The sequence below is a fragment of the Protopterus annectens genome, chromosome 3.part0 (genome assembly GCF_019279795.1).
Source record: "Protopterus annectens isolate FY-2018-M chromosome 3.part0, PAN1.0, whole genome shotgun sequence".
NCBI classification, from domain to species: domain Eukaryota; kingdom Metazoa; phylum Chordata; order Ceratodontiformes; family Protopteridae; genus Protopterus; species Protopterus annectens.
Window position 1 is genome coordinate 1,191,644,231 of NC_056731.1, and position 13,700 is coordinate 1,191,657,930.

At 39.2% G+C, this 13,700-nt stretch overlaps 2 protein-coding genes across 6 annotated transcripts in view; one reads left to right on the plus strand and one right to left on the minus strand.

The window, feature by feature from the left end:
* Positions 1-12,072, minus strand: part of NSUN2 (NOP2/Sun RNA methyltransferase 2) — a 1,231,765-nt gene extending 1,219,693 nt beyond the window's left edge. Inside the window, exon 1 of one of the 2 annotated variants that reach the window (XM_044065403.1) lies at positions 11,958-12,072. Coding sequence is in view for 1 of the 2 variants with exons in the window: in XM_044065402.1 (XP_043921337.1) it covers positions 11,531-11,746 (216 nt within the window). In the remaining variant the exon portion in view is untranslated. Of the gene's footprint in view, positions 1-11,530; positions 11,760-11,957 lie in introns of those variants that run through there. The other variant, XM_044065402.1, reaches the window with a different exon arrangement.
* An 8-nt stretch (positions 12,073-12,080) lies between these two features.
* The window catches only part of SRD5A1 (steroid 5 alpha-reductase 1), a 294,710-nt gene continuing 293,090 nt past the window's right edge, over positions 12,081-13,700 (plus strand). For 2 of the 4 annotated variants that reach the window (XM_044065404.1, XM_044065405.1), the window contains exon 1: positions 12,081-12,397. In XM_044065404.1, coding sequence (XP_043921339.1) covers positions 12,105-12,397 — 293 coding nt within the window. In that variant the 5' untranslated portion in view covers positions 12,081-12,104. The remainder of the gene's footprint in view (positions 12,398-13,700) is intronic. The other 2 variants (XM_044065406.1, XM_044065407.1) reach the window with 2 other exon arrangements.

The following is a 13,700-nucleotide window of genomic DNA, read 5'->3' on the forward strand; positions in this document are numbered from 1 at the left end:
TATTTCAAGCCAAGTATTAAATCAGCTTTACCAACTGTTAGCTCATATCTCAATACAAGTTAAAAGTTCATGACAGGATCCAAGAGAATAGGGAGGACTACGTCTCAGTAAAGCAAGCAAAAACCTAGATAAATAAATAAAATTGTGAAAAGCAGGACTGTGAAGTGAAGAGATTGGAGCCAAAAATCTAAGTAGAATCAGGGTCTTCTGTGGATGGCCAGTTTAGTAAAAGAAAAGATCAGAGCCAATGCAAACTGAAGACGAGTCAGGTGTCACACGTGATTTATAGTAAAGCCTGAAAAAAAGCAGCGAAATCAGCCACAAGACTTTGACAAACTTCAAATACCATACCAGCTCACAAAACAGATTAAATTAGATCCAGAGAGCCTTCCCAGAAGCAACGCAAAACTTTTCAGAAGGCAGATGGTACAGAACATAACACTACTAGGCTACTACATGCAACCAACAGACACCTAATGAGACAAACAATTACTCTGTACCAGATCAGTACAAAGCTGTAAATCTTAAACTGAAATTTAAGGTCATGTTGTGACAGCACATAAATCAGTCAGTCTAAATCATGGAACACTGACAATGCACGTGCCAGAGTACCTATGAACAGAACAGAATAAAAGAAATGGAAATATTTAAAGTTATGACCCTACAAAGCGAGATTCATTTCTGTTAACACCACTTCTTTGAAGAACACTAGATACTCCATTCATCAAAATGACAAACTGAACTACAAATGTTTCTGAAAGAAGGCAAGGCCCCTTAACCCTTAGTGTGAGAAGTTACAAATATCTCTCTCTCTCTATATATGTATATGATGGCAAACCTTTTGTGCCAGGAGTTTTTTTGACACGTCACACCCAAATAGTTCAGTGCACTTTACGTGAGCAATGAATGTAAAAGCAGCGTCTTTGGTAACTCAGGTGCTGGTGGTCGCTGATGTCACCCAAAACTTTGTGGTGTGTGACATCTTAGGTTCACCATCACTGCAGTCTTATTTGTACAAATAATGAAACAATACCTCTTCAGTGAGGCTGTGCTGACAAAATAAAACTTTTTTTTCCTGAGCTGCTCAATCTAAGAGTTAGGATAATTAAGGGGGTGTGGTGGTAGAGGCTTGTCCCTGGAAAAAAGAAAAGCTTTGGAACACTTGTTTTCATTTTACATGTCTAATCAGAGTTTAACAAGGCAGGTTTCAAAAAAACTGGATTCAACAAGATGGGAGAACCTAAATAAACTATGCTCAATCCAAATAATTTCAAACATCACAAATACTAGAAACAGAAATTTAATAAAATAATACAATGTGAAAAAGAAAGAAATATGGCAGCAAATTACTTGACCCAACAGCTCAACATTGACTACATCTTAAAAGTTGCACAGCAACAATATTACTGGGGTCTATATTAGAACATCAAAGTTTCAAAACTTCGAATGTTCTAATAAATCGACCCCTATTCAGCTAAAGCTGAAAACATCGAACATACAGAACAGCAATTTTTTTCCTAGGGAAAAAAATTTGCTGTTCCAAAACACATACACACAACACAAGCACACCAAACAGCAATCCACACACCTACACCTAATATCTTACACCTAACCCTACACTAAACTATACACACACCACTAACTATCCACTTACCTTAACCCAAACCCTAACCCTAACCTTAAGGTCCGTCACTATCCACACTCACCTGCGCCCTAACCCACCCTAACCCTCACGTCCACACAAATCGCACTTAGCTGGGCCACGCCCTAACCCTCACGTCCACACAATCGCACACATACCTAACCCGCACTCAATCGCACACTTACCTGAAGCCGACCCGTAACTTTCCACCACAGCGCTGAAAATACAGAAGCAACAGAAACGGACAACCGAATACTTTCCCTAGGAAAAAATTTGGTTTTCTGTTGCTGAATAGGGGCCAATATTAGAACTTTCGAAGTTTTGCAACGTCGATGTTCTAATATAGACCCTATTACTGCACCTGCACTTTGAATTCATATAATATCATTACCACCCAATAATCATTCTGGAAGCACCACAATTTTCCTGTTACACAAAAGTAAGAGCCCATAGTCAGAACCCAACAATCACAATGTAAAACCAAAGTCTCAAAAATTAGAAATGCCAAAGAAAGCAAAAATATGTTACTTTTACACAATAAGAAGACTAATAAAAAAATAAGATTAAGAAAACCATGAGCAGTTGACTAGATAGGACACATCCTTTAAGAGTCCTACACCCACCCTGAATGCATTCAACTTAATTTTGACAATACAGATAAAATTCCTTCTCTGCTAAAGGAGGCAATGACACTCCGCAATGGTTGTGGAACCCTGTGTTGTTGCAGCAACACCCACAAGACATTTGGCTGTATACAGGTCATAAGCCTCCTCCAAGTCCACTAGGTCGACCATACTGTCAAGCATCCTTAACACAACCATCCATGCAAGAGCAAAGAGTTGATCCCCTCTTCCATAACACAGTGGATTCTAGAATGTTTCTGTCAAGTAAGAGTCCTAGTTACTGGAGTCTTCTTTCCAGCACCCTAGCACAGGCTTCCTCTGAGAGGCAGAACAGCATATTCAGTTCTATGGCTGAAAGCATCTTCCAGCCTCCCTTTCTTAGAATGGCACCACCTCAGTAGGTCAATCCAGAGGTAATGTGACCACATTCCAAGCATCATTATGAAAAGACAGGCTCCATGACCTCACCAAACTCCTCCCACATCAAGACTTCACTTGCAAGACCACAGCAGTGAGTGCTCTTATTTGCCTCTATGCTCATTCATATCCAAAGAGCCGCCTCCCTGTTACCTTTGTAGGGAAAGACCCTAACTTTATGGCTTCTCTCCAAACCTTCATCTTTGGGGCATAACTCCTTGTTGTCTCTTCCAACTACTAAGGATTTTAAAACAAGATCCAAATCATTAAATTACCCTGGTGTACAAGAAAATGAAATATAAAATGGTAAGTGAACCCATTCCAGAAAAAAAAAGATTTGCAAGGCATTCCAAGAACACCACTGCTACAAGTTTAGTTTCATTCATGTGGCCCAGCTCATCAGTAAGTAAGTGGTGATCAGCTGGCATATTGGAACTTACCCTGACCAAACTACCCAAACGATCTGGCTTCAAGACTGGTGACATAACTGTGGTCTGTCGGAGACCTCTGGTACCAGGAAAATTTACAAGCAGCCGCAAGTTCCAGTACTTTTGACTATTACGGGCAATCCCCAATTAACACTGAAATTCAATACCAATTCACTGCTTTGGTTCAGATCAAAAATGCTGTGGATCCCATTAACACTCATCCTGGCACAGACATCATTCCACACAAGGGAAGGCACAGACATCATTCCACACAAGGGATGATACAGACATTGGTTACCTGTAACAGGCATAACTTTAACACACTTTGCCTTTCTGAACCAAACAAATGTATTATCGCCAGTCATGGAAATTAGTGTGGAATTAAACAAAGGCTGCATTTTAGTATTATGCCCCTCTCTATTAAACTTATGTAATTAAGTCCCCCAACCCTAAAAGTTTAACTCTAAAATGTTAAAACACTAATTCTGAAACTCTGATTCTAATCCTAAAATTCTTATTCTAACTGTAAAACAAAAGTCCACCCCTAAAAATGCAAACCCTGACTCACTATTCCTAAAACTAAAACACTGACCTGACTGCAGCACAATGCCCTAATCCTAAGGCCCCAACTCAAATCCCAACAGAACAGTAACCCTACAACAAGAAGACACAATTAAAGCATATCCGTTTTTTCAGGTGCATTGTATACAACATGCAGCTCAGGTGGGATACTTCAAACAATGCAGCTAGTAATTATGCTGCTTACAGAGGGTCTCCCCTTGCTCACTTCAAGTAACCATTGTCTTGAAGGCTCCCAAAACAAGAGTCTACAGTTGATAGCTGCATTGTCTGATTGCGTGTGATCCTCAAAAAAGCCAAATACTCTAAAACCAGTCATTAGGTGCATACTAAGTGTTCTCTTCTACAACCTCCAATAACAATGAGATAACCTCTTCTGCTACCCAAACTTTAATAGCACAGCATCCAAATAAGGATCTCTGAACAACCCCTAAACTTGTCAAATAACTCTTTCAGTGTGTGGGTGGCAGCTCCGAAATTAGAGACAAATAATCCAAACTGTGTATTTTAATATGCACTGATAATACTAAGCATATCTTTTGTTTGTCTCAAAAAAATCATACATAACCTCTAACTTTCCAGTACAGTACAGGCAAAAATACTTAAGAAAGCTTTGGTTTGCACTCTAGTGACAGGAGAGAAAACAGTCATTGTGAGGCTTATGACTGCAAAAGAGCCTTAGTGTGTGCTGTTCTGCTATTGGTCAAAGGACCATTTTGAATTTTTTTTTTAATTTTCTGCCCGTGTAAGTTAACAGTGTTTGCTCTGTACTGCTCACTGTGCACTGGCTGATAACTGTAACCTGGAGAAGCAAACACTAAAAAATCAATTTCCACATAAAACCAACTTCAAAAACTTCTAAAGTACTTTTTACTCAGCAACTGCTGTTTGAGACTGGTTTGCACAAAAAGGAGCATTACATTTGAGTGCAGCCTAAGACTGCTGTTTTACCCAGACTTTAGTAAACCTGTTCTAAATTCCATTGAGACTACTCTTACTGCTATGACAGTTAGCATCTGAACCATGGACATGCACTTTCCAACTGTCTCTGTGGCTGGTGTGGTTGAAATGGGAACCCTGAAACAATGCTACTGACATGATGTGTGACAGATGTAGTTATACAATCACTCTAGAGACAAAGGATTTGCATACGACCACCACATTTAGCAAACAGGTTGTCAGTAACACACAGCACCACACTACACATATCTCGTTCAACACATCTCAAACACATAGACCAATTATGCTGAGGCTCTTAAAAGTAAATGCCTAAACCATAAAGGTCTCCAAAATGCATCTAAAGAAACGAATATCCTCAGCAACCTTGCAAACACTTGACAAAAGGCAGCACCTCGAAACATACATACAAGACTTAAGAGTGTTTAACTCAAAAGCCCATAAGGCAAACCACAACACCATCACACATCTTAGTCACAGGTAACTCCATAGTGAGACACAATGATACACCACTTACTAAGCTGTGCAAGGACAGGGTCATAGGCAACTACCATGTCAGAAGCCAGGATCTGCCACATAACACACACACTCGAGCCCTTACACCACAAGTACATATGACACAATCATAACACATACGGCACTAAATGACATTAAAAGTGCTTCCCTGAACTAAATGGACAGACATGATGGAAATCTCAGAATAGGTATCAGAGGTAGGTATGAACATAGCCCTGAGCAGCATTTTACTAACAGTGAGAATGATGCCACAATACAATCAAAAGCTTATGGACTTCCACAACTGGAATAGCTTCTGATGTCATTCAAAGGAGGTCCAATTTAAATTATCCTGGAAGAAGATGGATGTCAGTCCAAAATGCTTTGACAGAGATGACCTGCACTTTTCTCCCGAAGGCTTTCCTATATTGGCCAAAACCTTGTCCATCCCCATGGTGCCTTTTTTAGGCAATGTCAGTCTCAAAAAACATCCAACATAACTAAACAGAATCTGCAGAACATTTTGCTGCTCAACACTAGGAACCTTAACAGAAAGCTCAAGTCCCTACAGGCATTACTTACCTTGGAAAGTGTCAACATATATGCACTGTCATGGTGCCCTGGATCAAGTCCAGACAAAGCGCCCCACCAGCGAATGCTTAGCATACATTCATGCCCACAACACTAAACGGCATGTCTGTTAAAGTGCCACATCCAGACTAGCTAGACAAGCAATGACCAAGAATAGCTCCACGTCCAGCATATCATTAAAAAACTCTATACCACATCTTAGTCACTACAGACCCCCCCCCCCCCGATATCATCTCTGGCCCATACCTCTTACCCGATGAATATGGAGTCCCTATGCATCGAGCAAAGCACAATTTTCCTAGGGGACTTTGACTATCCCTCTATAAATTGGGTGACTTGCACATCCAATAACACAGATACCGAAAACTTTTCAGACTTCATTAATACAAAGTCGGTGGAAAAATTAGTCTACAACCCAACTAAGAGAGACAAAATCCTGGAATTGGTCATTACCAACATGGGACAACTCTGTTCTGTACCTGTTGTACTCCCATTTACTCAAATCTGATCATAAATTGGTCATATTGACTATAAGAATGAAGCAAGAAGCACCTTTAAATAACGTACTATTTTGCTAAGGCAAACCTACTTCCACAAAAACATTCCCACAGATCAATTCTTGGAGGCCTTAAAATCCTGTAACTGGTCTCCCATCAAAATCCTCCCTCTAGACAAGGCTAACTCCACATTTCTAAACACATTCTCAACCATCTAGCCCCATCAGAACAATTACGATATGTAGTAACCCTGCCCCCTGGCTACAGAAAACCATAAGGGCCTTACTTAAAGACAGGGATAAAGCTTAGAAAACTTGGCACCAATATAAACACCCATAACTAAGCAAGCCTTTTTCGAACTTAGAAATAAGGTAAAAAAAAAAAAAAAAATGACGACAAACTAAATCACTACATTTCCCTACAAAGGAAACGCAGTACCAACCCACAAAAAGTCTGGGCAGCAGTGGACAACATCCTCCAGCCCAGAAAAACCTTTACACCCCCACCCAATATAGAAGGTACAAACTCAGACATAGCCTCCAGTTTCAACAACTATTTTACTTTCTCTATATTTAAACTCATAAACGATAAAAAAGTCCCACCAACTTCCCACAATCCCCTAAGGCCCAAAAAACCACTACCCCTTCTCACTCAAGCCAGTACCAGTATCAACCATCCAAAAACTCCTAGCTAAACTCAAACCAACCACCCTCACTGCCGACAATCTTCCCACCAAATACCTTCAACTTGCATCCAGGGCAATAGCTTACCCCATTTCATTACTAATAAATAGATCCATTACTGAACACACCATTCCATATAGGTGAAGGGGAATGATGAGTGAGGTTTTCCACAAGGGTGGCCCCTCTACTGAGCTCTGTAACTAACGACCCATTGCAATCCTGTCACCCCTATCAAAGATTCTACAAAGGTGCATTCATCACTAACTCCTCAGCCACCTTCTCTCCAACAACCTACTATCCAAAACTTAACACGGCTTCTGCCCATCCCATAGCACCACCACTGCCCTAATTAAATTTACCAACACTATAAACTCATACAGGAACCAAGGCAAACTACTCACTGCTACCTTTCTAGACTCATCCAAAGAATTTGAAATTGTTTCCCCACAAACTCTTAACCTGCCTCTCTGAACTCAACATCAGTAGTCCTACCCTGCTCTGGTTCAGTAGTTACCTAAACGACCACCATCAGTCTGTCAAACGGCTTAACTCCCTATCCTTCCAACTCCCTGTCACACTAGGCATACTGCAAGGTTCGATTATCGGCCCCCTTCTTTTTAACATCTTTACAAACCAACTTCACTTAGCAACCACTAAAGCAGGAATAGTTCAGTACTCATGACACAACCCTGATCTGCTCTGCATCCAATATCCAACTTCGGCAACAAAAAGCCCAAGAATCCTTCATTGAGATAGAAAATTGGCTAAATAAATCACAATTGATATTAAACCGAAAGAAAACACAACTTATGCTGTTCCACCCAACAAAGAGTAAGGACTTCACCTTCTCCATACTCTCATCAAACAAGACCCTCGTCACCCCAGTCCCAGAGGCCAAATTACTAGAACTTACAACTGACCAGCAACTAAAATGCAACAAACATATATCCCTAACTATCTCCAAAGTCCACAAAAAGCTAGGGACCCTCTATCACTGCAAAAGGTACCCAACTTCCGAGTCTAGAATTGCTAAAGCCAAAACCCATCTCTTATCAACATTACTTTATGCATTCCCAGTACTAACAAACCTAAATAAAAAACGGACCTGAACAAACTTTGCACAAGCTACATCAAAAATAGCCAGGTTCTCAACCAATGCCAAATCACGCTCCCACCACTGCCAATTCTTACATACATTACACTGGCTAGAATTTCCCAATTTATTATGATGCCACCAACTCAACCTAGTACACCAACTACCATACTATCCTGAGAATGCCCCGACTGGCCTAAACTTCTACAATTCAAACAGGCAACTGCAATCCAGTAACAAACCTCTGATAGAAAATATCCCATGTAAAAACAGCTCTGGGGAATCTTTTTTCCCTCATGAAGTTGCTAAAACATGGAATACCCTGCCTCCTGAACTCACATTACAAAATTGTACCTACATTTTCAAAAACCTCCTTAAATCATACCTTTACACCAACCATTTGGACCTTCCTGAATCCTCACCTTACTGTAGGATTACTTCCTTATGCTTCTGGTGAATACTAATATTGTTCTCTACTGATGCTTACTGCATATATTGTAAATATTGTACATGTATTCTTACAACGCCTTGCAGAAATATTGTATCCATGTTTACTCCATGAAAGTGTTATGCTCACATATTTGTACTTCAACTTTGTACTTTTAACTTGTTAAACTTTTCTATAGCATGTTTCCTAACTGTTAACATTTACACTTTATAACCTATAATTCTTACCATGAACTGCTCTTTATTCTTTATCTGTATGTAGCTTTTCTCCCCAGGAATCCACTGAAAATGGACACCAACTATCCAGTCAGACTATCCTGTTAAATGTTAAATAAATAGTAAATAAATAATACTTAAAACTCCCATCTTGATGACCCCATTCCATATGCTGAATTCTTTACCTTTACTATTAAATTCTATGATCATGTAAACAGCTGCATAGAGACATCTGTCTTACTCTAAAGTAAATACAATGCCAAACTTAAATAAACCTATATGGTGAAACTCCAATATAAAAACAGGAGTAAAACACTCACTGCATATTAAAATATGTGTAAATCCCAGCATACACAAAATACTATTGCTAAACTTGGCAAGTAACTGCAGTCCCTGATCAAATCAACCAAAGCCAGATATGAGGTAAAAATAGACACCCAGGCTAAATAAAAGCCACAAAGACTTCTTTAGCTATGTTACAAACCTCAAAGATAATACTCAGTATTGCTAAGAGTAAATCATACCACCTACTCAGACCTACTTAACATAGTAAACCTACCAACGCAAACTTAGCTGAAGCTTCACCCCCTCCCCCAACATTCCCATGTCACTATGTAACTTGATGGACAGCAAACTGGCTCACAAACAAAAACCGGGAAATTAAGGTGATTGGTTTCATCGCCTCCAAAAGGACTTGGTACTAGCAGTGTACTAAAAGACAGTCCTTGAGCTACTACTCTTTGGCATTTACTTCTCAGATGTCAAAGCAAATGCTAAGGCATTCTACGTCAGCAAGTCTGCCGACTGTAAACTAAATGCCATTATTAATGTTCCAGAGGACACAAAGAACCTCCAAGACAGCCTTTCCCATACAAACAGCTGATACCAAAACTATGCCAAAATGTATAATAGTATTATTTGGCAAGCATAACATTCCCTGCAACTATCAAACTGATGACATACCCCTGAAAAATCAATTCAGTATTTGGAGACCAGATAACCTTTGTACAACGTGAATTGCCCTTCAATCACTATGTATCCACCCATAGCTCTTAACCTTCCATCTCCAAAATGAGGAACACTAGCCCTCATAATGTGGAACAAATGGGAAAAATGTGGAACACATACTAATGGCTTACTAACATCTTCAACTAGGAAGGTCATAGGATGGTTAAAAATATGCTGGTTTTACTTACAAAGAAGATATTTTAATGAATTAATATGATTAATTTCTATTTACCATGGATTTCACTTAAAAAAATTCCTAACACTGAATGTGTGACAGACTCTTTCAGTGTGTGGAAATTTGAAGAACTTCGAGGAACATGAACTTTTTAAGACCCCAAATGAGGTATGTTCCTCGTAATGAGGTACAGTGGAGAGGTATATATCCACCACTGTAAAAAAGTTCTTTGCATATAACAGCTCATTAGTAAGGGTGAAATGTACTGGACTAGAGATGTGATCATTCCACCGTATTTGGCATTTACTTGACCAATTAAGGTATGTAAATCAAAAGCTCCAGACAACACATTCACAGATACACACACACAAAACCCCATGAACCAGACAAGACCTTTTAAAAATGCGCCCCCCCCCCAAAAAAAACAAACAAAAAAAAAACAAAAACAGAATTTATATAAGTATCACAGACAACATAAAAAACTTTCTTTCCGGACCAAGAATCGCCACATTGCCATATGTTACTATCACGAACAAGAAAAACACAATAAGTGGTGCTTAAGTAAGTTTTGTATTAGAACATTGCCCCACCAGATATGCAGTAGCAAGGACCGCCCAAAGCCCACCCACTACTCTATGTTTCCCTGTAATTGCTAGTCTTACTATGAATAAACATGTGATAGTTAACATCACCAAACAGAATATGGACAAAAGTGTAGTTGTTGAATCTGGGACTGGAATTGAATATATTTTACAAAACTACACTCTAGCAAGTGCAGCAAACATAACGGAATTAAATACATTTTACAAAAGTACGGTCGAGCAAGTACATCTGCAATTCTATCCCGTTCACTCTGCAGTGATTTTACACAATAAATGTTACTTAATAAATACAATGCAATGAAAACTGATAAGGCAGGGACATAAGCAGCTTGTGTTCTTTCATACAAAACACATTTCCACGCTCTGGTGGTGTACTGTTTCAGTAGAAAGCAGTTTTACTTCTACTTTGCAAACAGTTATAGCTCATGGAAACACACTGTTATTACTCACGTTAAGGCAAAACTTGCACATGCCTGAAGTAGCATCCCTCACACACCATAAATGAGATACAGGACAATCACTTAATTTTCTCAACTTGCATAGCAGCTGATAGTCATGAAAACTATAGTTAAGAAAAGTAGGGGGTGCAAGGGGGCTTGCCCCCCCCCTGCAAAAGCAATCCAAAGCGCAAAACTTTTGTTAAGAAAGGTGGGGGGTGCCCTGCAAAGGGTTTAACTATGTACTGGGTACATACTACCCTTCTCTCCCGCTAATGGGTGAACATGTCCTTACATCTCCTAATTAAAGAATATACACAATAACTAGCTTGAAATGGCCGTATTTCAAGAAAGGAAACAAACGGGTCGTTGGATAATCTGCAAGGCTTGTCACTCAGCCTTATTTTGCATGCAACGTCACATGGGTTTGTCCTGTCAATCACGTAGACCACGCCCATTCCTGCGCGAAAATCACGGTGGGGTAATGTTCTAATACAAAGCCCTCAAGTCAGTGACAAAAAAAAAATGAAAAGTAATCTCAACTAAATTAGATTTTATTCCCGAAAACCAGAGCGGCTCCTGAAAATCCAGAGTCTTAGGTTCAGACACTGACAGTGGTCAGGTAGGTTCAATGACTTACTCTGTCATCCCTGTTACCCTGAGGTCTCCCATTGGAATTCTTCGCCCTATTTCGATTCCGACGTCCCATTCTACTAACAGCACAGAATAAATAAAGTCTAGAAAACCGAATCGTTATGCTAAATGTATTTTGAAAATAACACCCGTAGAATACTAAAATGAATAGACTGAAGCCAACAGAATCCAACTCCAAACTACTACTCCAATAAAACAGCATGGAATAAGGGTCTTTTCATATCACATCAAAGGTCCCCATATAAGTAGTCGTATTAATTGCCTGCTGTTTTGACAAAAGCAATGAACTGTAAATACTTCATAATATTCTATAAAGCTGTAACTAAGTTATTCTGTCACAGGCATGCAATGCTGAAGGAAATCTGCAAACAGACGTAATTGTGGTCACGTGATGCAAGCAATTCGTAACCCACCTGCTCATGACCATGTTCACTTTTTGTCTCATATATGTTTTCTTACTTCGATGTCATTTGATTGCATTTTAATGTAGTTTACAAGAACACTCAGTTTTCATTCTTTGACTTATTTTGTGGAGTTTCCATCTGGATTTTACTTCCCCGATGACAATGAATGAAATCAACGGTGTTCAACTGTTAGAGTACATGTCGTGGTGCATGATATTTTCAGGGATTTTAGCTTTCGTAGTACTACAATTTGTAAACATCCCGTACGGACGACAAGCTTCGAGTGCTTTTGGCTTCCCTGTTAATGTTAAACTCGCTTGGTTTGTTCAAGAGATTCCCTCATTAGCAGTACCTGCTGTATTCATAATTTTGGGTACACCTGCTACAAGATTTTCTCAACCTTCCAACCAAATACTTATCGCAATGTTTTTAACTCACTATGTCCAAAGGTAAGACTGCTTATTTTTGGTGGACATATAACTAGGCGTAGTATTTTTACAACTTGTACAAATGCAAGAATTGGTTAACGCTTGTCTCTCGGTTGTCCATTATTTTACCTCACATTTCTGTCCTATTCCTTGTAACATCTTTGTTTTTCTACTGATGATTATTGCGACTCGGTAGTGACATACATTAGAATTTTACGTTTCTTATTGTTCAGAAAATACATTTTGATACAAAACGTGTTCTCCTATTAGCATTTTAAGAGAATTAAGAATAATGTTGATAGGCCAGAAATAGGAGACTACGTCCACATTATTTTTGGTTTTGTCCATCATTTCTAAGCAAACGTTGAGAGTTATAGGACTTCGGCTGAATTCACAGAACGAATATGTGAAGCTGAGCGTTAAAATAATCGCGTACAAATCTGAAAAGTTCTTCGTTCATTTATTCTTTCACACAACCCCGCGTTTCATGGATTGACCAGTACTTCTTTTAAATACAGCTCCAATTTAAGATCGCGGAATTGGGGGTTATTATTGCTGTCGGCGCAAGGTAGGTTCTTTTCTTTTTTTATCTTGCCCTAGTAATTTTTCCCTGCTAAACCACGCATGTTTACAGTTAGTCATACTGCCATATATTAACCTCATACTTGTTCAGAATTTGCATACTGTTGCAAGCCCTGAATTTGTATATTAATGTAAGTCCCATTGTTTTTGTTAACTTTTTAAGGGAATTACAACCTTGTTTAAAACTTGAGTTATATCTCAAACAAATACCGCCCAGCCGTTTTCGTGCAGCATTGGGCGGGGTCTCAATGACAACGTGACATGCTAGACTTAAGTCTGACTGGTCGCGCGCACGAGTTATCAAAAGTCATTGGTGTAAGGAGCTCTAGAAAAACGAGCCAGCTGTTTCTGCTGCGGGGTGATTAAGGGTGGTCTACTATACACTAATGCCGGTCGAAAATAACTAAACATTACACAAAAATAAAGTCTTGCTCTTTCTAATTCTCTTTTAGGTCATTCCAGTTATGTATTTCCCTAACCCTCCTGTAGTCCGTTTTGTTTATTCAGACAATGTTGCCACCTTTACAAGCTTCCATTTCCTAGTAAATAAGCCACGGGATAAAGGAGCACGATATTAGTAATACTTTCGCAAGTCATATCCTTGAATGTTTAAGTTACAAGAAGTTCGATTTTTTTGTACGTGAACATGTAAACCGTAACAAGTTAATTAACAATTTGCTTGGAGTCAGGCACCTTGTGTGGCAAGTATAAGTATTGCTTACACTGTAAGCCTTACAGCAGA